We start from the raw sequence: 25,791 nt of genomic DNA on the forward strand, positions 1-25,791 counted from the left end.
ACCAATGATTGCCAACCAGAGTAACACCCATATATCCCAACTTTCTGCTTTCTATTAGTTAATCAATCTTCTATCCATGCCATACATCACCCACAACTCTATGCATCCTTATCTTATCCATAAGTCTTTTATGTGGCATCTTATCAAACCCCTCCTGGAAATCCAAGTTAAAAACATCCAACTGTTCCCCTCTATCCACTGTGCTCACTGTATCCTCAAAGAGCTCCAGTAAGTTTGTTAAACAGGACCTGCCTGTTCTTAACTTTGAGAAAATGGTCAAAGTTAATGAAATGGGTTATCTTGGCCACAAATGAATTAGCAGAATGGAGGCAGTGGAGATGTTAAAGTGCATTTAGGTGGCTAAATCCCCCAGGGCCTGACCTGGTGCATTCTTGGACCTTGTCAGAAGTTAGAGAAAAAAAAACTGTGATTTTTGCTTCATCTCTGGCCACAGGTGAGGTTTCAGAGGACTGGAGAGTGACTAATGTGCACCATTATTTAAAAAGAGTAGCAAAAACAAAGTCTGACATTGGTAGTGGGTAAATTGATGATGGGGTTTCCTGAGGAACATGATCTGCAACATTTGGAGGGACAGAGTTTGCTTCAGGACAACCAGCATGGCTTTGTAAGTGGGAAGTCATGTCTGGCAAATTGCTTTGAGTTCTTTAAGGAAGTAACCAAGATGGTAGACAAGGGTATGGGTGATCGATGTTGTCTATATGGATTTTGTAAAGGCTTGTGACAAGGTCCCTCTTGCATACTAGCCTGGAATGTTGAATATCATGGGATCTAAAGGATTTGATGGCTTTGTGGCAAAGTTTGCAGATGATACTGCAAAGCGGCCAGTGAGTGAGTGGGCCAGTGAAGGAGTGGAGCTTTGAGGCTTTGACTCGAGAGATTCTGGCAGTTTTGGCAGTTGGTCTGTGAAATCAAGTCAATCAAGATTTGAATAGCTCAGCAGAAAGCCATTGATTAGACAATCAAGATTTGAATAGCTCAGACTCAGCAGAAAGCAGCTGATTGGGCAGTCGAGGTCAGGTGACTAAGCATTTTGAAAAGCTCAAACAGATAAATAGAAGGGTAGGTCAAGCGGAGTGGCCTGTGGAAAGCGGCCAGTGAAGGAGTGGAGCTTTGAAGCTTTGACTCGAGAGACTTGATCGCAGTTAGTCTTTACAATGCCTCCTGAGACGGTGATGTGCCTCTCATGTGAGACGTGGCAGTCTTGGGGAACGTCCCTCTCCCACAGAGTCACATCTGCCAGAAGCGCATACGGCTGGGCTGGGCGGAAGACCGTGTAAGGAAGCTGGAGCAGCAGCTGGATGACCTTCGACTCATAAGGGAGAATGAGGCAGTCACAGATGAAAGCTACAGGGAGGTAGTCACACCTAGGCTGTCAGAAGCAGGTCGTTGGGTGACAATCAGAGGGGGGAAAGCGAAGGTGAGCAGACAGGTAGTGCAGAGTACCCCTGTAGCCATTCCCCTGAATAATAAGTTTATCGTCCTGGATACTGTTGGCAGGGATGACTGACCAGGTGTGAGCCACGGTGGCAGGGCCTCCAGCACTGAGTCTGACCCGGTGGTGCAGAAGAGTGGGATGGAGAAGAGGAGAGCTGTCGTCATTGGAAACTCTACAGTCAGGGGAACAGACAGGAGATTTTGTGGACGTGAGAAGGACACCCGCATGGTTTGTTGCCTCCCGGGTGCCAGGGTTAGGGATGTCTCTGACCGGGTGCACAACATCCTGGTACGACAAGGAAAGCAACCAGAAGTCGCAATACATGTTGGTACAAACGACATAGGCAGGAAGAGGGATGAGGTCCTGAAGTGTGAGTTTCGGGAACTAGGCAGAAGGCTGAAGAACAGGACCTCAAGGGTGGTGCTCGCAGGACTGCTGCCAGTGCGACGTGACAGTGATTGTAAGAATTGGAGGAGATGGCAGTTGAATGCGTGGCTGAGGAGTTGGTGCAGGGAGCAGGATTTTAGATTTTTGGATCATTGGGATCTCTTCTGGGGAAGGTGGGAACTGTACAGATTGGATGGGTTGCACCTGAACGCGAGGGGGAGCAATATCCTTGCAGGTAGGTTTGCTAGCATGGTTCGGGAGGGTTTAAACTAAATTGCAAGGGGGATGGGACCCGGAGCGATAGAGCAGTGAAAAAAGTGCATGGAGTAAAGCCGGATCTAACATATAGAGAGGCTTTGAGGAAAGAGAAGCAGAATAAACGGTGTAAAGGTAGTAAGGTAGAAGGGCTGAAGTGTGTGCATCTCAATGCAAGAAGCATCAGGAACAAAGGTGGTGAACTGAGAGCTTGGATACATACATGGAATTGTGATGTAGTGGCCATTACAGAGACTTGGCTGGCACCAGGGCAGGAATGGATTCTTAATATTCCTGGATTTCAGTGCTTTAAGAGGGATAGAGAGGGCGGAAAAAGGGGAGGAGGGGTGGCATTACTGGTCAGGGATACTATTACAGCTACAGAAAGGGTGGGTACTGTAGCAGGATCCTCTTCTGAGTCAATATGGGTGGAAGTCAGGAACAGAAAGGGAGCAGTTACTCTACTGGGGGTATTCTATAGGCCCCCTGGTAGCAGCAGAGATAGAGAGGAGCAGATTGGGAGGCAGATTTTGGAAAGGAGCAAAAATAACAGGGTTGTTATCATGGGTGACTTTAACTTCTCTAATATTGATTAGCACCTGATTAGTTCCAAGGGTTTAGATGGGGCAGAGTTTGTTAAGTGTGTCCAGGACGGATTCCTGTCACAGTATGTGGACAGGCCGACCCGGGGGAATGCCATACTAGATCTAGTACGAGGTAATGAACCGGGTCAGGTCACAGATCTCTCAGTGGGTGAGCATCTGGGGGACAGTGACCACCGCTCCCTGGCCTTTAGCATTATCATGGAAAAGGACAGAATCAGAGAGGACAGGAAAATTTTTAATTGGGGAAAGGCAAATTATGAGGCTATAAGGCTAGAACTTGCGGGTGTGAATTGGGATGATGTTTTTGCAGGGAAATGTACTATGGACATGTGGTCGATGTTTAGAGATCTCTTGCGGTATGTCAGGGATAAATTTGTCCCGGTGAGGAAGACAAAGAATGGTAGGGTGAAGGAACCATGGGTGACAAGTGAGGTGGAAAATCTAGTCAGGTGGAAGAAGGCAGCATACATGAGGTTTAGGAAGCAAGGATCAGATGGGTCTATTGAGGAATATAGGGTAGCAAGAATGGAGCTTAAGAAGGGGCTGAGAAGAGCAAGAAGGGGGCATGAGAAGGCCTTGGCGAGTAGGGTAAAGGAAAACCCCAAGGCATTCTTCAATTATCTGAAGAACAAAATGATGACAGGACTGAAGGTAGGACCAATTAGAGATAAAGGTGGGAAGATATGCCTGGAGGCTGTGGAAGTGACCGAGGTCCTCAATGAATACTTCACTCCGGTATTCACCAATGAGAAGGAACTTGATGATGGTGAGGGCAATATGAGTGAGGTTGATGTTCTGGAGCATGTTGATATTAAGGCAGAGGAGGTATTGGAGTTGTTAAAATACATCAGGGCATCTCGCTTGACGGAATATTCCCCAGGCTGCTCCACAAGGCGAGAGAAGAGATTGCTGAGCCTCTGGCTAGGATCTTTATGTCCTCGTTGTCCACGGGAATGGTACCGGAGGATTGGAGGGAGGCGAATGTTGTCCCCTTGTTCAAAAAAGGTAGTAGGGATAGTCCGGGTAGTTATAGACCAGTGAGCCTTACGTCTATGGTGGGAAAGCTGTTGGAAAAGATTCTTAGAGATAGGATCTATGGGCATTTACAGAATCATGACCTGATCAGGGACAGTCAGCATGGCTTTGTGAAGGGCAGATCGTGTCTAACAAGCCTGATAGAGTTCTTTGAGGAGGTGACCAGGCATATAGATGAGGGTAGTGTAGTGGATATGATCTACATGGATTTTAGTAAGGCATTTGACAAGGTTCCACACGGTAGGCTTATTCAGAAAGTTAGAAGGCATGGGATCCAGGAAAGTTTGGCCAGGTGGATTCAGAATTGGTTTGCCTGCAGAAGGCAGAGGGTGGTGGTGGAGGGAGTACATTCAGATTGGAGGATTGTGACTAGTGGTGTCCCACAAGGATCTGTTCTGGGACCTCTACTTTTTGTGATTTTTATTAACGACCTGAATGTGAGGGTAGAAGGGTGGATTGGCAAGTTTGCAGACGACACAAAGGTTGGTGGTGTTGTAGATAGTGTAGAGGATTGTCAAAGATTGCAGAGACATTGATAGGATGCAGAAGTGGGCTGAGAAGTGGCAGATGGAGTTCAACCCGGAGCGGTGTGAGGTGGTACACTTTGGAAGGACGAACTCCAAGGCAGAGTACAAAGTAAATGGCAGGATACTTGGTAGTGTGGAGGAGCAGAGGGATCTCGGGGTACATGTCCACAGATCCCTGAAAGTTGCCTCACAGGTGGATAGGGTAGTTAAGAAAGCTTATGGGGTGTTAGCTTTCATAAGTCGAGGGATAGAGTTTAAGAGTCGCGATGTAATGATGCAGCTCTATAAAACTCTGGTTAGGCCACACTTGGAGTACTGTGTCCAGTTCTGGTCACCTCACTAGGAAGGATGTGGAAGCATTGGAAAGGGTACAGAGGAGATTTACCAGGATGCTGCCTGGTTTAGAAAATATGCATTATGATCAGAGATTAAGGGAGCTAGGGCTTTACTCTTTGGAGAGGAGGAGGATGAGAGGAGACATGATAGAGGTGTACAAGATAATAAGAGGAATAGATAGAGTGGACAGCCAGCGCCTCTTCCCCAGGGCACCAGTGCTCAATACAAGAGGACATGGCTTTAAGGTAAGGGGTGGGAAGTTCAAGGGGGATATTAGAGGAAGGTTTTTTTACTCAGAGAGTGGTTGGTGCATGGAATGCACTGCCTGAGTCAGTGATGGAAGCAGATTCACCAGTGAAGTTTAAGAGAATGCTAGACAGGTATATGGAGGAATTTAAGGTGGGGGCATATGGGAGGCAGGGTTTGAGGGTCGGCATAACATTGTGGGCCAAAGGGCGTGTATTGTGCTGTACTATTCTATACATAACCTACATGTTTATATGTGCAGCTGAACTTGAATCAAAATGTTTCAGTTGTGTCACTCACACGCTAGGCCATGCTAAGCAGCAAAAAGAGCAAGCAACAGACAAAGCTAAGTGATTTTAGAAACATAGTAAACCTGTAGCACAATACAGGCCCTTCGGCCCACAAAGCTGTGCTGAACATGTCCTTACCTTTGAAATTACCTAAGGTTACCGATAGCCCTCTATTTTTCTAAGCTCCATGTACCTATCCAGGAGTCTCTTAAAAGACCCTATCCTGCCTCCACCACCGGCAGCCCATTCCATGCACTCACCACTCTCTGCAAAAAAAAAACCCTGACATCTCCTCTGTAGCCACTTCCAAGCATCTTAAAACTGTGCCCTCTCATGCTAGCCATTTCAGCCCTGAGAAAAAGCCTCTGACTATCCACACGATCAACGCCTCTCTATCAGGTCATCTCTCATCCTCCGTCGCTCCAAGGAGAAAAGACCGAGTTCACGTAACCTATTCTCATAAGGCATGCTCCCCAATCCAGGCAACCTCCTTGTAAATCTCCTCTGCACCCTTTCTATGGTTTCCACATCCTTCCTATAGTGAGGCGACCAGAACTCAGCACATTACTCCAAGTGGGGTCTGACCAGGATCCTATATAACTGTAACATTACCTCTCGGCTCCTAAACTCAATTCCACAATTGATGAAGGCCAATGCACCATATGCTTTCTTAACCACAAAATCAACCTGCGCAGCAGCTTTGAGTGTCCTATGGACTCGGACTCCAAGATCCTTCTGATCCTCCACACTGCCAAAAGTCTTACCATTAATACTATATTCTGCCATCATATTTGACCTACCAAAATGAACCATCTCATACTTATCTGGGTTGAACTCCATCTGCCACTTCTCAGCCCAGTTTTGCATCCTCTCAATGTCCCACTGTAATCTCTGACAGCCCTCCACACTATCCACAACACCCCCAACCTTTGTGTCATCAGCAAATTTACTAACCCATCCCTCCACTTCTTCATCCGGGTCATTTATAAAAGTCACAAAAAACAGATCCCTGAGGCACACCACTGGTGACCGACCGCCATGCAGAATATGACCCATCTACAACCACTCTTTGCCTTCTGTGGGCAAGTAAGTTCTGGATCCACAAAGCAATGTCCCCTTGGATCCCATGCCTCCTTACTTTCTCAATAAGCCTTGCATGGGGTACCTTATCAAATGCCTTGCTGAAATCCATATACACTACATCTACTGCTCTACCTTCATCAATGTGTTCAGTCACATCCTCAGAAAATTCAATCAGGCTCGTAAGGCATGACCTGCCTTTGATAAAGCCATGCTGACTATTCTTAATCATACTATGCCTCTCCAAATGATCAAAAATCCTGCCTCTCAGGATCTTCTCCATCAACTTACCAACCACTGAACTAAGACTCACTGGTCTATAATTTCCTGGGCTATCTCTACTCCCTTTCTTGATGATGGAACAACATCCGCAACCCTCCAATCCTCCAGAACCTCTTCCGTCCCCACTGATGATGCAAAGATCATCGCCAGAGGCTCAGCAATCTCCTCCCTTGCCTCCCACAGTAGCCTGGGGTACATCTTGTCCGGTCCCAGTGACTTATCCAACTTAATTCATTCCAAAAGCTCCAGCACATCCTCCTTCTTAATATCTACATGCTCAAGTTTTTCAGTCCGCTGTAAGTCATACCTACAATCACCAAGGTCCTTTTCTGCCGTGAATACTGAAACAAAGTATTCATTAAGTACCTCTGCTATCTCCTCCGGTTGCATATACACTTTTCCACTGTCACACTTGATTGGTCCTATTCTCTCACATCTTATCCTCTTGCTCTTCATATACTTGTAGAATACCTTGGGGTTTTCCTTAATCCTGCTCACCCAAGGCCTTCTCATGGCCCCTTCTGGCTCTCCTAATTTCATTCCTGAGCTCCTTACTGCTAGCCTTATAATCTTCTAGATCTCTATCATTATCTATTGGATCTGGTTAGGGATCTGGCTGAGCCATATCATTGTTGATAATGGGGGTGAGAATGACCTTTTCTCCCTGTTGTTCATTGGCTGATTCATTGCCCAGCATTCATGACTAAATATGGAAGAACCATAGATCTCTCACCAATAGCTGCAAGATCACTTAGCTTTGTCTATTGCTTGCTGCTTTTGCTATTTAGCATGACAGTGGTTCTGGGCTTCTGCTCAATTAATTTGACACTTCATTGTTAGGCATGCTTGGTACTGCCTTTGGGATGTTCTTCTGCATTCCTCATTTAACCTGGGTTGATTGCTTAGCTGTATAGAAATGATAAAAATGAAATCCATGAGGTTGCAGATTGTGATGATACATGTTTCTTTTGCTGATGGCGTGCAATGGATTATGGATGCCACTTTAGAATGCCAGGTTAGTTCTAAATATATAATTTAGCAGACTGTAGAGCACCCTCCAAGTTGTTTATCTCTAAGTTAGGTCCTTATTGTTACAAAGCGATATGCAGCGGTCTCTACTACCAATGTTCACATGGGCAGCTGGCAAGGACTAAGTACAGTAGGTTGACGCCACTCATTGGTTCATTCACTAACATTTGCAGATTCAATCAGGCGGCTGTATTCTTCAGGGCCATCACATTAATTAGTGGTGATGGAGGCAGTAAACCACTCATGATGATGGATAATCAAGTGGGTCCCAGATGAGAACTCAGTCACTAGTGAAGCTTTGAAGGTAAGAGATCAGTTGTTGGAACACTGGGTTCTTGAGTTGTATAACTGGAAAAGAACAGTGAAAGAGAAGGCCAGATGGAAGAATTTAAACACAACGATGAAGTTTTTTAAAAAAGTGACCTGACTGGATGTCAGTATGTACAAAGCAATGGTTAAATAGATTTTAGTGTGACTAAGACTATGAGGACTTATGCTGTCACTGTGAGGAGGCAAAAGGATCCAAGGTCAATTAGAGGCGGAGCCACATTTGTAAAATTCCTTTCCATTCTAAATGGAAAAATTACTTTCCTTGTAACAGGTATTTCAGGAAGGTGACATATTACACAAAATATCTAAGATGCTGTCGGAAATGGAGGCCAAGTGTGAGTACTGAATACCAACACCAAACTTACACAACATGCCCAGCATAATGCTTAATCCGAAAATCTCGCTCAAATTCCAGAGTCTTGTCAGTGGCACAAAGCTGAAAATAAAGATGGAAACCATGAGACACAATGCAGATCAATGCTTTCTTCAGAGCAGCTTGTTAGCCATCTTATAAATGACATAGGAGTTAAGGCATTGCTGCAATATGCAACAATTTCAAATATCAACTTTCAGTACACAATTCCATTTCTGTTGATAAGGTCGTAAGCTCAAAAGAATGCATGGTGAAGTGATTGTTTAAACAGATTGTATTCACTTTCAAATCATTTCAGTGAAACTAACATATGCATAGATTTTATCAGGTCACTTCTGATTAATTGGTGAAAAAGCAGATCAATAGGTCAAAAGATCAAAAAGAATGCTTTGCTGTTAAGTTCAAAGTGCAACTTTTCCATAATTAATTGGTTATAGACTTAAAGATTATTAATATGTTTTTTATTTTCTAGACAGTGCTTAAGATAATTTGGTTTGATATAATGTATGCAAGTACAGACGCTAGTATTTCTAGATGCGATCAAATAAGCATTTTGCTGGATTGCAATCTCAAATGAATTGAAATTGTATAACTGTTAATTGTATTTTCATCTCAGCACAGAATTACTGGTGGATCCAGTTTTAGAGTCAGAATACCACAAATTATATTATGACCGATCAATTATTACAGATAGGACAATCCATAATAAACATCCAGATATAATAATACAGGATAAGCAAGTAAGAGGAACTTTATAAATAGATATAGCCATTCCAAACACACATAACATACAGAGATCAATAAGTGAAAAACACCAGAAATATGCCAAATTAAAAGATGAAATTGAAAGATTTTTGGACCTTGAACAGGGTACACATTGTCCCAACAGTAATATCTACAACTGGTGTCATCCCAAAGACACTACACGATAGCATTAAACAATTAGGGCTACACAGTAATATCTATGTAAATCTTCAGAAAGCCACAATATCAAACACCACTAGAATAGTCCGAAAGTTCCGAGCAAGTAATAATAATAGAGACCCTATCATTGACCTCTGTGCCATCCTACTAGTTACTCATTGCCAATCTAAAACTGAGTAATTTATTTCATCTTGTTTTCTGCTATCCACAGCCCTGCCAATAATATTATCACCAAGTATCCAAGACACCTTCAAGGAGTGGTGTCTCTAAAAGGTGGTGTCCATAATTAAGGACCCCATCACTCAGGACATGCCCTCTTCTCATTGTTACTGTCCAAGGAGGTACAGAAGCCTGAAGGCATACACCCACAGATTCAAGAACAGCTTTTTCCTCTCTGCCATCTGATTAAAAAATGGACATTGAATCTTTGAACATTACCTCACTTTTTTTTAAAATTATTTCTGATTTTGTACTATTATTAATTTACAAACATTTGTAACTATTTAATATACATATACTTATTGTAACTGATTTATTATTTCTATATTTATCATGTATTATAATGCTGCCGCTAAGTTAACATATTTCACAACACATGCCAGTGGAATTAGACCTGATTCTGAATTTAACCACTACCCCCCACCACCCAACCACCAACATCACTATTGTATGTTAACCTTTTGCAAATGCATTCTGGAAATCCAAATATATCATATCTACTGGGTTCCCCTTAATCTCTGAGGCTTCTACATCCTTAAAGAACTCTAGAAACACAGTTAAACACAGCTTCATAAAACCTGCTTGACTGGCCAATAATGTTCTAAATGTCCTCCTCTTACCTCTTGATCATGAAATCCAGCATATTTTCAACTCAAGATGCTAGGCTAACTAACCCAATTTCTTCTGCTTTCTGTTCCCTCCCTGTATTCTGTATGTCTGTAGTCATTTCTTAGGATGCACACTATTAGAGGCTGGTGGGCCTGTACCACCCCATTATTTGAAACAAAGTGCCATTACAAAGCACATTGTTTCAAATAATTTTTAAAAATGTAAATGTTACAAGCTTATGACTGCATCTGTTATTTTCAACTGTTAGTTTTGCTTTATCTACTTTGCTCAATGTTAGTTTCATCATGTTAGTATGAATATAGGACAACATCTGGTCTGATTACCCAATAGCTGCACACAAAACTATAGAACCCCTCTTTATCCACTTTACTGCTTGGAAAATCTCAATGTGTTCATGTGCAATCGCACCGCAATGTGAATTTATTTCACATAAATACAGAATAATATTAAAATAACTTTCAAAATGAATATTCTTCAACTTGAAATGTTAACATATTCTTCGGTGCTTCCAAAGTTTTAGTATATTCTATTGGAGCTTTGATTCCATTCAAACTACCTAGTCAATCTATTCTCCCACAAAATAATTCTACTATTTCACCAAAAGGACATTTCTTTTTGATGAGTGGGAGTAAAGCAGTAACACAAGAGAAAAAGAAGAGGATAAACTATCCAAAAAGCATATCACAATTATTATGTGCTCAGGGAAGCAAAGCAAATGAACTTGTTTCAAGCACAGTAGAAATGAACACCTTCACTCATTTTACTCAAAATATCTTTCAATACCTTCACTCATTTTACTCAAAATATCTTTCAATACATTCACATAGATTACCGACCAATTCCATTTGCTTGTGGAGTGTGTTGGTGAACCATAATGGTAAAAGAACAAGCCTGAGCTGAACCAAAATTAAAAATGGAAAAACTCACATCCTTAAAAAGTCACTTTGATCTTACAAGCTTCACTTGAACTAAAATCCTGTTGCATTTACTTAGGGCTAAAGTTTAGCAAAAGGGAAAATGAATACTTTTGAGAAGCAAAAGTGCCAGACATTATCCTGCTCAGAATAACAACATCACTTAAAAAGTCCCCTAATCTCATTATTTGGCTAAAATGTTTGGCCAAGTCATTATCCTGCTGATTATTCTTTTTTGGTTATGACAATCATTTCATTTCAAGAAACTGGAACAATAAGTTTGACTCATGTTCTCTGAACAAATACTGCATGCATACTTTGTCACAGTATTTTTTAAAGACTTTGAATTCCCAGTATTTTAATTAAATGTAGACAATATTGCAAGCATTTAATAACATTTCACATAATATATATAGTGTGTGTGTATATATATATATATATACACACACATACATACACACATACACACGTATACATACGTACATACAAACACACGATTTTAAGATCACGTAATCACGAGGAAATCTGCAGATGCTGGAAATTCAAGCAACACACATAAAAAATGCTGGTGAACATAGCAGGCCAGGCAGCATCTCTAGGAAGAGGTATAGTCGACGTTTCAGGCCGAGACCCTTCATCAGGACTAGCTGAAAGAAGAGCTAGTAAGAGATTTGAAAGTGGGAAGGGGAGGAAGAGATCCGAAATGATAGGAGAAGACAGGAGGGGGAGGGATGGAACTAAGAGCTGGAAAGTTGATTGGCAAAAGGGATATGAAAGGATCATGGGACGGGAGGCCAGGGAGAAAGAAAGGGGGAGGGGGGAATCCCAGAGAGTGGGCAAGGAATATAGTGAGAGGGACAGAGGGAGAAAAAGAGAGAAAAAAATATATATAAAATAAATAAATAATGGATGGGGTACGAAGAGGAGGTGGGGCATTAGCGGAAGTTTGAGAAGTCAATGTTCATGCCATCAGGTTGGAGGCTACCCAGACAGAATATAAGGTGTTGTTCCTCCAACCTGAGTGTGGCTTCATCTTGACAGTAGAGGAGGCTGTGGATAGACATATCAGAATGAGAATGGGACGTGGAATTATAATATGTGGCCACTGGGAGATCCTGCTTTCTCTGGCGGACAGAACGTAAGTGTTCAGCGAAACGGTCTCGCAGCCTGCATCGGGTCTTGCCAATATATAGAAGGCCACATCGGGAGCACCAGACGCAGTATATCACCCCAGCCAACTCACAGGTGAAGTGTCGCCTCACCTGGAAGGACTGTCTGGGGCCCTGAATGGTGGTGAGGGAGGAAGTGTGAGGGCATGTGTAGCACTTGTTCATGTACTCAGTATCAGCTATACCATAATAACCAACCCTCTCAGATATGTCACCAAAGAACACTTACCTTCCGGCTGGAATAATGAACATGTTTCTGCAATTTATTATTCAGGGCTTCCAAAAACATCTTATCTGTCACTTTTCCCACATTAACACAGGCATCATCAAGAATTGAAATGATCCCTTTGTGTTGTTGCTCTACTAAATCCACAATGATCTGATTGTTGAAGTAATCAATCTGCAGAGATGGAGAAGGAAACAGTGATCTTCCTTTCATATAATCTTGTTCAATAATACCATTTAGCAGAAATTTATCTGTTCAAAAAGAAAAGTTGAAGCAGATAATTTAAGGAGCATAGCAAACTTCAACTCAGAGTCTTGAGTTGCAATACAGAGTATTGAATCAGGGTAATGATTTGAGTAAGTAGCAAAATGAGCAATGTCCTGGCTAAAATTTATCACTCAACTAATGGCATTAAGACAAATTATCTCATAAGTTATCCTATTTCTGTTTATGGTATTTTACTGTGTATGGACTGGCATATCCTACATCACAACAACTGATTTCAAAAGGTTATATAACATTTAAGAAGTTAGGCAAGGTATAATATCAATTCACACCTTTCTTTATTCTTCATCAAAGCTTCTCCACTCAATTTATAATCAATAAGAGCTCTTTAGCACCTTACAGAAATAACTCATGTCCAAAATATACTGCCTTAATTATAAAAATAAATTTGTATTGCTGACTTAAGACTCAGCAGATGTGGAGTTCAGCCTTTTTCTATGCTCTTTGTGTAATCTTTCAACTCTTCTGTTTGTATGATTAACAGACAAGGATACAACACCACTTTGAATCAAAGTATTCCATTTCATTGCACAATTTATATCCTGTTCTGTTCGGAAAACTGAACAAAACATCACTTCAACACCAGTCTAATTCAATGCCAAAAGTCTGATACTATTTCGCTGATCTGGAATATGGGTATTTTTTTAATGAAAGGATTTATATTTACCTGCAGAATCACAATCAATGTTGAAAGGATTAACTTCATCTTCCAAGGAACTGTTAAGTTGAAGATCTAATTCAATCTAAATCGAAGTAGTTTGGAAAAACTACCATGGTTTTACGTTTTTAGATTGCACAATTCATAGATATAAAGTACATGATACCCGAAAAGCTAAGATAAATGCCCTTCTGAAGAGCAACATAGCAATATTCTTGGCAAGACTTTGGCATAAGTAGACCATATAGGGAGGGCAGGTGTTAAATATAGAGAGAAAGCCTCACACTGTCCCAAGTCCTCATTAAATCAGACAAGCATGAACAGAAATAAACATGTTATGTCCTTACATGTCGCCAGGGGATACCTTCACGCTGGTACTCTTCTTGTTCCTGCTTCAAGACAAGCTGGATGAAGAGCTGCTGCAATTTCTCATTGCAATAGTTGATGCAAAATTGTTCCAAACTGCAGATATACAAATTTAGTTAAGATTAATAGTGCCTGAAATTATCTACTGGGTCTTCATAGCTTAGAAAAGAATATTATATATTATAGAAAAGAATATTATATAAGAGTATATAAGCATATAGACCTTGCCTTTGAGATTAATCCTGACCCAATCCACTTCAGTGAATTTTGTAGCCAAATGTTTTTGCTGGCAACCAAAGAATGAGACAATACAACAAGCTGAAGTTTAGAGTTCAGTCCTACTGTTCATCCACAGCAAGCAGCTCATTTTGCATAGAGCAGGGATATCTTTAAGATATCTGATGAATAATGCAATGCAATGAAAAGATCATTAACCTAAAACATTAACACTTGTTTTGCTCTCCATGGATGCTACATGATCCAACAGGCACCTGCTTGTTATATTTCAAGTTTTCTGTATTTTCTGTAATTTGCTCTTTAATAACTGAATCTCTTAAAAATGACATGAACAAGAGAAACACAGAATTCATTAGTTTGTGGGTTCCCATGACTGACTGCAATAATTTGGAAGAGTGGCAATGAAAGGTACAGCATGAAGATCATGGTATGGTTTAAGAACATAAGACATTAGATCAGATTATGAGAACACTCAGTCCTCTTTTATTGTCATTTAGAAATGCATACATGCATTAAGAAATGATACAATGTTTCTCCAGCGTGATATCACAGAAAACAAGACAAATCAAAGACTAACACTGACAGAACCACATAATTATAACATATAGTTACAGCAGTGCAAAGCAATACCATAATTTGATGAAGAACAGTCCATAGGCACAGGAGACATAGGAGTACAATTAGGCAACTCAGCCCATCAAGTCTGCTCTGCCATTTCATCAAGGCTGACTTATCATCCCTCCCAACCCCATTCTCCTACCTTCTCTCCATAACTATTGATGCCTTTACTAATCAAGAGCCTAACAACCTCCACTTTAAATACAGCCAATGATTTGGCCTCCACGGCCCACTCATGACAAAGAACTCCACAGATTCGTCACCCTCTGGCTAAAGAAATTCCTCCTCATATCCATTCTAAATCTACGTTCCTTTATTCTGAGACTGTGCCCTCTGTCCTAGACTCCCACTCTATAGGAAATATCCTCTCCATGTCCACTCTATCTAGGATTTCCAATATTCAATAGGTTCCAATGAGATCCCCCTTCACTCCTCTAAACTCCAGTGAGTACAGGCCCAGAGCCATCAAATGCTTCTCATACATTAACCCTTGGTTCATTCGTGTGAACTTCCTCTGGACTCTCTCCAATGCCAGCACATTCTTTCTTACAGAAGGGACCCAAAACTGCTCACTATATTCTAATTGTGGCCTAACCAATGCCTTATAAAGCCTCAGCATTATATTCTTACTTTTATATTTTAGCCCTCTTCAAATAACTTTGCATTTGCCATCTTTACCACTGACTGAACCTAAAAATTAGCTTTTAGGGAATCCTGCACGAGGACTCAAGTCCCTCTGCACCTCAGATTTTTTAATTTTCTCCCGCTTTATAAAATAGTCTACGATTTATTCCTTCTACCAAAGTACATGAGCATACACTTCCTTTCACTATATTCCATCTGCCACTTCTTTGCCCATTCTGTCCTCCTACAGACACCCTGCTTCCTCAACAATACCTGTCCATCCAGCTATCTTTGTATTGTTCATAAACTTGGTCAGAAAGCCATCAATTCCATCATCCAAGTTGTTGACATACAACGTAAAAAGAAGTGGTCCCAACATCGATCCCTGCCGAACATCACTAGTTACCAACAGCCAACCAGAAAAGTCCCCCTTTACTTCCACTCTTTGCCTCCTGCCAGTCAAGTCAATCTTCTATCCATGTTAGTATCTTTCCTGAAATGCCATAGGCTCTTATCTTGTTTAGCAGTCTCATTTTATTTATTTAGTGATACGGTGCAGAGTAGGTTCTTCTGATCCTTCAAGCCACATCGCCCCAGCAACTCCCGGCAAACCTGATTAACTCTAACCTAATCATGGGACAATTTACAATGACCAATTAACCTACCCAGTAAACTGGAGGATCTGGAGAAAACCCACTCATTCCATGGGGAAGACATACAGATGCTTCTTGTAGAATGACACTGGAATTGAACTCTGAACTCTGGAACACCCCGAGCTGTAATAGCTTCAAACTAACTGCTATGCACTGTGGCACCTTGTCAAAGGCCTTCTGAAAATCCAAGTAAACAACATCCACTGACTCTCCTTTGTCTGTCCTGCCTGTTATTTCCTCAAAGAACTCCAATCGAATTGTTTGGCAAAATTTCCCCTTAAGGAAACTATGCTGACTTTGCTGTACTTTATCATATGCCTCCAAGTACCCTGAAACCTCATCTTTAAGAATAGACAGTAACATCTTAGCAACCACTGAAGTCAGGCTAACTGGCCTATACAGGTTTTCCCCGCCATCCGAAGGTACAGCGTCCAATGAAACGGTTCGTAAGCCGAAGTGTTGTAAAGCAAAGAAGCAATTACCATTTATTAATATGGGAAAATTTTTGAGCGTTTCCAGACCCAAAAAAAACCTACCAAATCGTGCAGAATAACACATAAAACCTAAAATAACAGTAACATATAGTAAAAGCAGGAATGATATGATAAATACACAGCCTACATAAAGTAGAAATACTTTTTGCAATCATTGAAGTACTGTCTAGCGCAGCGAAAATCTCACGCCGGCGCTCTCGGCAGAAGCACTCTCTCCAATAACCTTTAAGCTATGCGGCTGCCAAATCGTACCAAATAACAAATCATACTAAATAACACAAATATACACAGCCCATATAAAGTAGCACACATCAAAGTTGCTGGTGAACGCAGCAGGCCAGGCAGCATCTCTAGGAAGAGGTACAGTCGACGTTTCAGGCCGAGACCCTTCGTCAGGACTAACTGAAGGAAGAGTTAGTAAGAGATTTGAAAGTGGCTGTCTTCTCCTATCATTTTGGACCTCCCCCTCCTGTCTTCTCCTATCATTTTGCATCTCCCCCTCCCACTTTCAAATCTCTTACTAACTCTTCCTTCAGTTAGTCCTGACGAAGGGTCTCGGCCTGAAACGTCGACTGTACCTCTTCCTAGAGATGCTGCCTGGCCTGCTGCGTTCACCAGCAACTTTGATGTGTGTTGCTTGAACTTCCAGCATCTGCAGAATTCCTGCTGTTTCCATATAAAGTAGAAATACTTTTTGCAATCATTGAAGCACAGTCTAGCGCAGCGAAAATCTCACGCATGCGCTCTCGGCGGAAGCACTGTGGGCGCAGGCGCTGTCGGCGGAAGCACTCTCTCCAGTAACCTTTAAGCAACGAGGCTGCCAAATCATACGAAATAACACAAAAATACACAGCCCATATAAAGTAGAAATAATGTATGTACAGTGTAGTTTCACTTACGGGAATCGGGATGGTGTGTTAGGCTGAGTCGCCGGAAATTGGGGTGGTGGGAGGTAGAGGAGACTGGGGTGTCATCTCATCGTCGTCTGTTTCCATCAGGGCAGGCAGGTCATCTGCTTCTGTGTCTGCCTGCTTCGATGTCAAAGGTCGAGGTTCGTCGCCTGCTGTGGCTGATGTGCAAGGCTTGAAAAACAACAGTATACTTGCCTGCTGAGCCTTGCGCATTTTTAGATGATACAGTTCTTTGTAAGCACTCAAAACATCCTGCAAACCTGCCCTAAACCTACGTGCCCTTTCAAAATTAAAGTCATACTTTTCTGCAATCATTGCAGCGCTGTCAATCGCAGCGAAAATCTCACGCAACTGCTTCACGTTCAGTCCCTGGACGACTTCATTTTCGCTACTGCGTTCGGTTTCAATTGTTATCCTTTCCTCTTGCAATTGCATCAGCTCTTCATCTGTCAATTCTTGGTCAAGGGATGCCAAACCCTCTTCAACATCATCTTCGTCAACTTCCACAAACCCAGCCTCCTTAGCCAAGCTCACTATTGTAGTATTTATTGTTGATGGTTTGAAGTCTTTAAAATGGTTTACTGCTTTGAGACACAGTTTCCTCCGAACGCCATTTCTCATCGAGACTGTTAGCCTATCAAGAGTATCTCCAATGTTGGCGATTGCCAGTTTTATATTGTAGTCTTTCCAGATCTCTCGTAAAGATGCTTCGGAGTTGCCCTCTCTGTCAATAGCACTTACAATAAAACGCATCACATTTTGTGTATAGTAAGCCTTAATTGTGGCTATTAGGCCTTGGTCACACGGCTGCAGCAACGATGTCGCATTCGGCGGTAAGAACGCAACATGAATGTTACTGCCATACTCGGTAATGGCAGGCGGATGAGCAGCACAATTATCGATAATCACAAGGTACCTATTATCGAGGTTATTTTCTCTGCAGTATTTTTCAACAAAAGGACTAACGTATCTGCTCATGTACTCAGAAAAAAGCACTTAGGTGTTCCAACTGCTTGGATGTGAATGGAACACAACGGGAAGTGTTTTCTTATCAACGCCTTTAAGTGCCCTCGGATTTTCTGAATGGTACACTAGTAGAAGCTTAGTGGCGTTAGTAATAGGCATTAGGGTAAACCTGTCCTTCGATGCCTTGTGTCCCTTAGCCTGCTTTTCTTCTTTAGAAATAAATGTCTTACTCGGCAATTTTTTCCAATAAATTGCAGTTTCGTCACAGTTAAACACTTGCTTATAAGAATAACCACCTTCTGTAATTATTTTCTGCTGGGAACCTTTCAGCAGCTTCAGTATCAGCCGAAGCACTCTCTCCAGTAACCGTTAAACTATGAAGCTGCCCTCGCCTCAGAAACCGATCAAACCACCCATGACTACCTTTAAATTCCACTTTCACAATACTTTCATCACCATAGGCCAGTGCTTTCTGTTTCAGCTTATTAAAAAGACTGACTGATTTCTCCTTAAGTATAAGATAACTTAAAGGAACACCACATTTTGTACACCATTCAATCCACTCAAGCAACAGACTTTCCATTTTATCCATCACTGGATGCTGACTAAGACAGACCACTTTGCTATGAGCAGAACCAACAGTAACATCGGCAGCTTTCAAGATTTTTTCTCTCTGGGTATAAATAGTGCGAATGGTGGATGCAGGCAAGTTCAGCGCGCGGACAATGTCCTTACTTCGTTCACCACGATCGAAATGCTTAATTATGTTTAGTTTTACGCTAAGTGTAACACCCTTACAAGCTCTTTTAGGTTTTTCCGATATCTTGGAACTCATCTTGCTAACGGCTGCACAAAATAAATCGAGGTAAAGCACGTGTTTAAGCAATGGCAGCTAGAATGCAGTTCCGGGGGAGGAGCTTGGCTGCTCCGGGCGCGCGTTGCCTTTTTATTCGCACACCGCCATTTTTCGCGCACTGCTTTTTTCGTAACAGTGAAAAAACCTTCTGTTAGCGAAAACAGGGTACTAATGTAGGTCTTTCGTAACAGTGAGGTTTCGTAAAGCGAACGTTCGAAAAGCAGGGGACACCTGAAACTTCCTATCTTTTGCCCTATTTCCTTCTTAAAGCGTGGAATGATGTTTGCATTTGGATCCTTATGAATATTCACCCACAAAATAATTTAGGACAACAAGAACTTAGACAATAAAATTTATCAGGTAGGATGAAGTAAGGAAAATATTTATCCAATGAATCTATAGCAAGCCCACAGATAAAGATTTAAGGATTCATGCCACAACATCAAAAACAAATATAGACAATTTATGAAAGCATACAGAAAGAACACCAAACTCAGAACAAAGGTGATCATTTAACCCACTCCGTTTGTGTCAGTCAAAAAAGAGCTGACTGGTCTTACCCTGATTCTGAGATACTTTAACTCTGATACAGGGAATCTTGCCTTTGATCATTATTACGATATTAGACTACTAAATATACAAACCTTAAGTGGGAAGAAATCCCCTAATTGATCCAGTAATTTCAACGGACCATGCAAATACATTCTTGCTTAGCATTATAAGACCATAAGATATAGGAGCAGAAGTAGGCCATTTGGCCCATCAAGTCTGCTCTGCCATTCAATCATGGGCTGATTCAACTCTTCCAGTCATCCTCATTACCCTGTCTTCTCCATATACCCTTTGATGCCCTGGCTAATCAAGAACCTATCTATCTCTGCCTTAAATGCACCCAATGACTTAGCCTCCACAGCTGCTCGTGGCAACAAATTCCACAGATTTACCACCCTCTGACTAAAGTAATTTCTCCGCATCTCTGCTTTAAACGGACGTCCTTCAATCCTGAAGTTGTGCCCTCTTGTCCTGGACTCCCCTGATACTCTTGAATGTCTGGTATACTGTAGACATCTTCCACTGTGAAAACTGATGCAAAATACACATTCAGTTCCTCTCTATCTCTGTGTCTGTCATTACAATATAAGCTTTTAGTATCTTCTTTGATATTAGTCACCAGCTTCCTCTTCTGCAGGATTCCTGTTGTTTCCTTTCATAATTAATCTTTTCCTTCCTAATGACCTTCTTCATTTCCTTCTGCAAGTTTTTATAAGCTTCCCAATCCTCTATCTTCTCACTGACTTTGGGTTCCTTGTATGCTCTCTCTTTTGCTTTTACTTTGGCTCTGACTTCACTTGTCAGCCACAGTAGTGTCCTTCTTCCCTTTGAAAATTTCTTATTTGGAATATATCTGTCTTGCACTTTCCTCATTTTTTGCAGAAGCTCCAACAATTGCTGCTCTGCTGTCCTTCCTGCTCGTGTCTCATTTCAGTCAACCTTGGCCAGTTCCCCTCTCATGCCATTGTAATTTCCTTTATTCCACTGAAATACCAACATATTGGAATTTAGTTTCTCCTTCTCAAATTTCAAAGTGAACTCGATCATATAGTGATCACTGTTCCCTAAAGGTTCCTTAACTTTAAGCTCTCTTATCACCTCCAGATCATTGCACAACATCCAATAGAGGTTTCCCCCGCCATCCAAAGGTAGAGCATTCCAATGAAATGGTTCGGAAGCCGAAATGTCGTAAAGCGAAGAAGCAATTACCATTTACTTACATGGGAAAATTTTGTGAGCGTTCGCAGACCCAAAAATAACCTACCAAATCATGACAAATAACACATAAAACCTAAAATAACAGTAACATATAGTAAAAGCAGGAATGATATGATAAATACACAGCCTTTATAAATTAGAAATACTTCTCTACAACGATTGCCTGCACAGATCTCCGTAGCGAAAATCTCACGCAAGCGCTCTCGGCAGAAAATCTCACACAAGCGCTGTTGGCATAAGCGCGCTCTCCAGTAACCTTTAAGCTATGAAGCTGCCAAATCTACCAAATAACACGTAAAAAATACACAGCCTATATAAAGTAGAAATAATGTACGTACAGTGTAGTATCACTTACCAAAATTGGGAAAACAGCGCCGAACACACTGATGATGGTGTGTTAGACTGAGTTGTCGCAGGTTGGGTGGTGCAGTGGCCCCCACCCTCCAGGCCGCCGACCGATACACTGCCGCGAAGCACGCAGGGGTAGCCGGGAGGCACACAGCACATCTTTAAGAAAAAAGCCGAAATAAACATGCTAATTAATGAGGTGCTGTCTGGCACGTAAATGTCAGCGCAGATCAGAGGTGATTGCCGATTGCATCGGCACTGATCTGGGCCAACAATTACGTACTAGGCGGCACCTAATTAATTAGCATGTTTATTTCGGCTTTTTCCTTAAAGATGTGCTGTGTGCCTCCCGGCTACCGCTGCATTCTCCACGAATCGGTACAGTATCTCTCCGGGGCCCAGGGGTTGGTGTGGTGGGACACGGGGGTGTCATCTCATTGTCAATCAGGGCAGGCAGCTCATCTTCTCCTATGACTGCCCACCTCGATGTCGAAGGTCGAGGTTCGTTGTCTGCTATGGCTGATGTGCAAGGCTTGCTTGACTGCTGAGCCTCGCGCATTTTTCTATCATACAGCTGTTTGTAAGCACTCAAACCATCCTGCAAATATCCCCTAAACCTACGTACCCTTTCAAAATTAAAGTCATACTTTATCATTGCAGCGAAAATCTCACGCAGTTGTTTCACATTCAGTTCCTGGATGACTTCATTTTCGCTACTGCATTCGGTTTCGATTGTTATCCTTTCCTCTTCCAATTGCATCAGCTCTTCATCTATCAGTTTTTGGTCATGGGATGCCAAAACCTCTTCCACATCATCTTCGTCAGCTTCCACAAGCCAAACTCACTTTGTCCTTGCTTCTGACGAAGGGTCTCGGCCTGAAACGTCGACTGCACCTCTTCCTAGAGATGCTGCCTGGCCTGCTGCGTTCACCAGCAACTTTGATGTGTGTTGCTTGAATTTCCAGCATCTGCAGAATTCCTGTTGTTTGTCCTTGCTTCGTTCACCACGATCGAAACGCTTAATTATGTCTAGTTTTACGCTAGGTGTAACACCCTTACGAGCTCTTTCAGGCTTTTCCGACACCTTAGAACTCATCTTGCTAACGGCTGCTCAATGCAACGTGTTTAAGCAATGCCGTTCTGAATCCGGGGGAGAGCGGCTGCTCGGGATGCGCGCTGCCTTTTATCGCGCGCTGATTTTTTATCACGTGCTGCCTTTCTTCGTAACAGGGAAAACACCTTCTGAAAGCGAAAACAGGGTACTAATGTAGGTCTTTCGTAACAGTGAGGTTTCGTAAAGCAAACATTCCAAAAGCGAGGGACACCTGTACAGCACAGCCGATCCCCTAGTGGACTCAACAACAAGCTGTTCTAAAAAGCCATCCCTTAGTCATTCTACAAAATTCTCTCTCGAGGTCCAGTACTGGCCTAGTTTTTCCAATCCATTATGAATGGAAACTTACCTTAGTAACAGACAAATATGCCAGGTTGACAGCTAGAGTCCAGCAGCCAGTTCTTTTGCATTTGGGTTCCCTGACTGTATCAATGATGTATCCATTAACAGTATCAATTATATAAGTTATTAAGCCTTACAAGTTGAGAAAACTTTGCAGGCCAGTGTGACTTCTCATACCTCCAAAGTTGGAATATTATACTGGTGTCAGGATTTATCAACTTTTTGGATTAAGGTTCCACAGAAATTCCTTGGGACAAGTAAATGACGATGTATGTTCACAAATGCTTGAGTGAGCATGGCTAGATTTCTTTGGCTTACTGCACTTGTCTGCTTCAATATAATTAATTATGCAGCTGAGGACAACATTCAAACCAAAGCAATTTTTGGCAAGTTGTAGAAACACTTTAGCTCATAAATCTTTTACTTAATATTTGTGAGTACCAGCAATTATTGCAGTTTTCTACATCTTGCACACAAAGCCTTTGGCAAATATTGTGACAGAAATGAAAACCCTTTGCTTTCTCTTTCACATGAAGTATGAGTTGGTGACAGCACTGCAACACAATGGCTCTCATTTTACAATTTGCTCTGCCTTCATCGATTTCACTCTGCCACAGGAGTGTGGGAACACCCTTCATCTTACTTCACATTAGTCACAAATAGGAGAACTTTTAGTCATGTTGTGGAACTGATTTTAAATACATTTCTCAATAGAACAACAGAACAAGGCCCAAAACAGGCATACAAATCTCCTGTGGCAGAGAGTACTTTTCTCCCAATGAATCTCATACAATTTTCTACCCCCTTACTAGCTTTCCTGGTTAGCAGTTCTCAGTACATCCAGTCAATAGTTTTTTTGCCCCAAGGGGAAAGAAATGATCAGCCATGATTGAATGACAGAGCAGACTCAATGGGCCAAATGGCCTACTTCTGCTCCTATGTCTTATGGTTTAGTAGTTCCAGAAGCACTTGCATTCCCCCAGTGCTCCGATGTTTATGATGGATACAAATGTAAAATTTACATTTTACGGTAAATTTTCTCCAGCCTGGAACAGATTTTCAAAGACCAGAACGTACATTGCCTTTCTTGTAAACTATCTTTAAAAATGCATACCTGTTGTTGTCAAAGATCTCAAAACCATAGATATCCAACACGCCAATAACAGTATTTTTCCCATGGATTCTGGCATCATAATTTTTAACTTCAATAATATCATTGATTCGGTTGACAATCCAACAGAAAAGGCGATCATATATTGCCTGCAACGAAAAAGCAAGCAAAAATGGTAAATACATTCAACTACTTGCCAATTGTCATCTTCATCTTTACCTGGCTTAAATGGTGGAGAAAATCAAAATAACAGAAGTCAGTGATTTCACTCCAACAGACCACTGTTTATAGAAAGTACAGCAGTTTTTGTCTGACCTACTGATGGTGTCAGGAAGCAGTATTTTCTTTGCATTTCTTTTTTATTTAATTGGTTCTGTAATGATAAATAGTTTGGGAAAAGCTACATTTTTTTGCACGTTTCATTAATTGCCTTGAGCTGTCAGAAGCTACTTATCTTTTATCAGGCAAAGGATCGCAAAGACCAATTCTGTGTGTAGTCTGGGCCAAGTAGCATGTGGAATTTGTCAATTTTTGTTATTTTTCTCCTAGTGTCAAATAAAAAACCAACACATTTGGAAAATCCCTTAAATGAAATAAAATAGTCTGAGATCTAAAATGTGCTTTGAGTTTGGATTCCCATTGGGGTTGGGTGGGGGGTAGAGTCATCATTGCAGACGTACTCCTGTATTACTTCACAGAATACTTTGAGTCTTATGGTTACTTCTCTAACCTGATTTGTCCTCCGCCAGTTTTCACACAACTCCAATAATAGTCCAGAGTTTAATATCTTTGTGATTCTGCTTTTCAATTTTGCAAAACTGCTCAAAATTCTTGGCAAAACCTCCTTCCTGCCCTTCCATGTTGTTAGTGTCAACCTGGACCATAGCAATTGGAGTCAGTCCACTCCATTCAACACATTTTCGGCCAACACGAGGAATTCTGCAGATGTTGGAAATTCAAGCAACACACATCAAAGTTGCTGGTGAATGCAGCAGGCCAGGCAGCATCTCTAGGAAGAGGTACAGTCGACGTTTCAGGCCGAGACCCTTCGTCAGGACTGAAACGTCGACTGTACCTCTTCCTAGAGATGCTGCCTGGCCTGCTGCGTTCACCTGCAACTTTGACATTTTCGGCCACTTTGTTTTAGCCATTGTCTCACCTTCATCTGCAGCCTTTTCGTTCTTCTCTGTAAAATGTTGATACAGTATGTTTATCTCCTCTGCTTTTCTTTGCCTCTTTTTATTTTCACACCTTCCACCAAGCCAAAGCAAGTGAAATGTAAACAACAGACAGGAATTCTGCAGATGCTGTAAATTCAAGCAACACACATCAAAGTTGCTGGTGAATGCAGCAGGCCAGGCAGCATCTCTGGGAAGAGGTACAGTCGACGTTTTGGGCCGAGACCCTTCGTCAGGACTAACTGAAGGAAGAGCTAGTAAGAGATTTGAAAGTGGGAGGGGGAGGGGGAGATCCAAAATGATAGGAGAAGACAGGAGGGGGAGGGATGGAGCCAAGAGCTGGACAGGTGATTGGCAAAAGGGATATGAGAGGATCATGGGACAGGAGGCCCAGGGAGAAGGAAAAGGGGGAGGGGGGAAAAACCCAGAGGATGGGCAGGGGGTATTGTCAGAGGGACAGAGGGAGAAAAAGGAGAGTGAGAGAAAGAATGTGTGTATATAAATAAATAACGGATGGGGTACGAGGGGGAGGTGGGGCATTAGCGGAAGTTTGAGAAGTCAATGTTCATGCCATCATGGCATGGGACCTCCCCCTCCCACTTTCAAATCTCTTACTAGCTCTTCCTTCAGTTGGTCCTGATAAAGGGTCTCGGCCCGAAACGTCGACTGTACCTCTTCCTAGAGATACTGCCTGGCCTGCTGCGTTCACCAGCAACTTTGATGTGTGTTGCTCAAGTGAAATGTGTTCCACTGCATAAACACCTGGCAGTCAGGTGGAAGCTGCATGGGTGCCAACCCTCTCAATGAAGCCGCCTCTTGGAACTATTTCCAATGCAATAAACAATGGAAATAGCGAAAGCTTTCCCTGCTAGGTATTCTCAAGCGTTTACATTGCAGATGTGTAACTCAAAATATAGAATCATAGAAAACTTAAGGCACAATACACG

The 25,791-nt window shown here is 42.0% G+C and overlaps 1 protein-coding gene across 4 annotated transcripts in view; it reads right to left on the bottom strand.

The window, feature by feature from the left end:
* Nucleotides 1-25,791, bottom strand: part of LOC140191461 (unconventional myosin-Id) — a 591,692-nt gene that overhangs the window by 386,034 nt on the left and 179,867 nt on the right. For all 4 annotated transcript variants that reach the window (XM_072248895.1, XM_072248894.1, XM_072248896.1 and 1 more), the window contains exons 9-12: nucleotides 23,670-23,815; nucleotides 13,604-13,718; nucleotides 12,317-12,487; nucleotides 8,224-8,294 (exon numbers count right to left, since the gene is read on the bottom strand). In XM_072248895.1, coding sequence (XP_072104996.1) covers nucleotides 8,224-8,294; nucleotides 12,317-12,487; nucleotides 13,604-13,718; nucleotides 23,670-23,815 — 503 coding nt within the window. The remainder of the gene's footprint in view (nucleotides 1-8,223; nucleotides 8,295-12,316; nucleotides 12,488-13,603; nucleotides 13,719-23,669; nucleotides 23,816-25,791) is intronic.

The sequence above is a fragment of the Mobula birostris genome, chromosome X, assembly GCF_030028105.1.
Source record: "Mobula birostris isolate sMobBir1 chromosome X, sMobBir1.hap1, whole genome shotgun sequence".
Lineage (NCBI taxonomy): Eukaryota > Metazoa > Chordata > Chondrichthyes > Myliobatiformes > Myliobatidae > Mobula > Mobula birostris.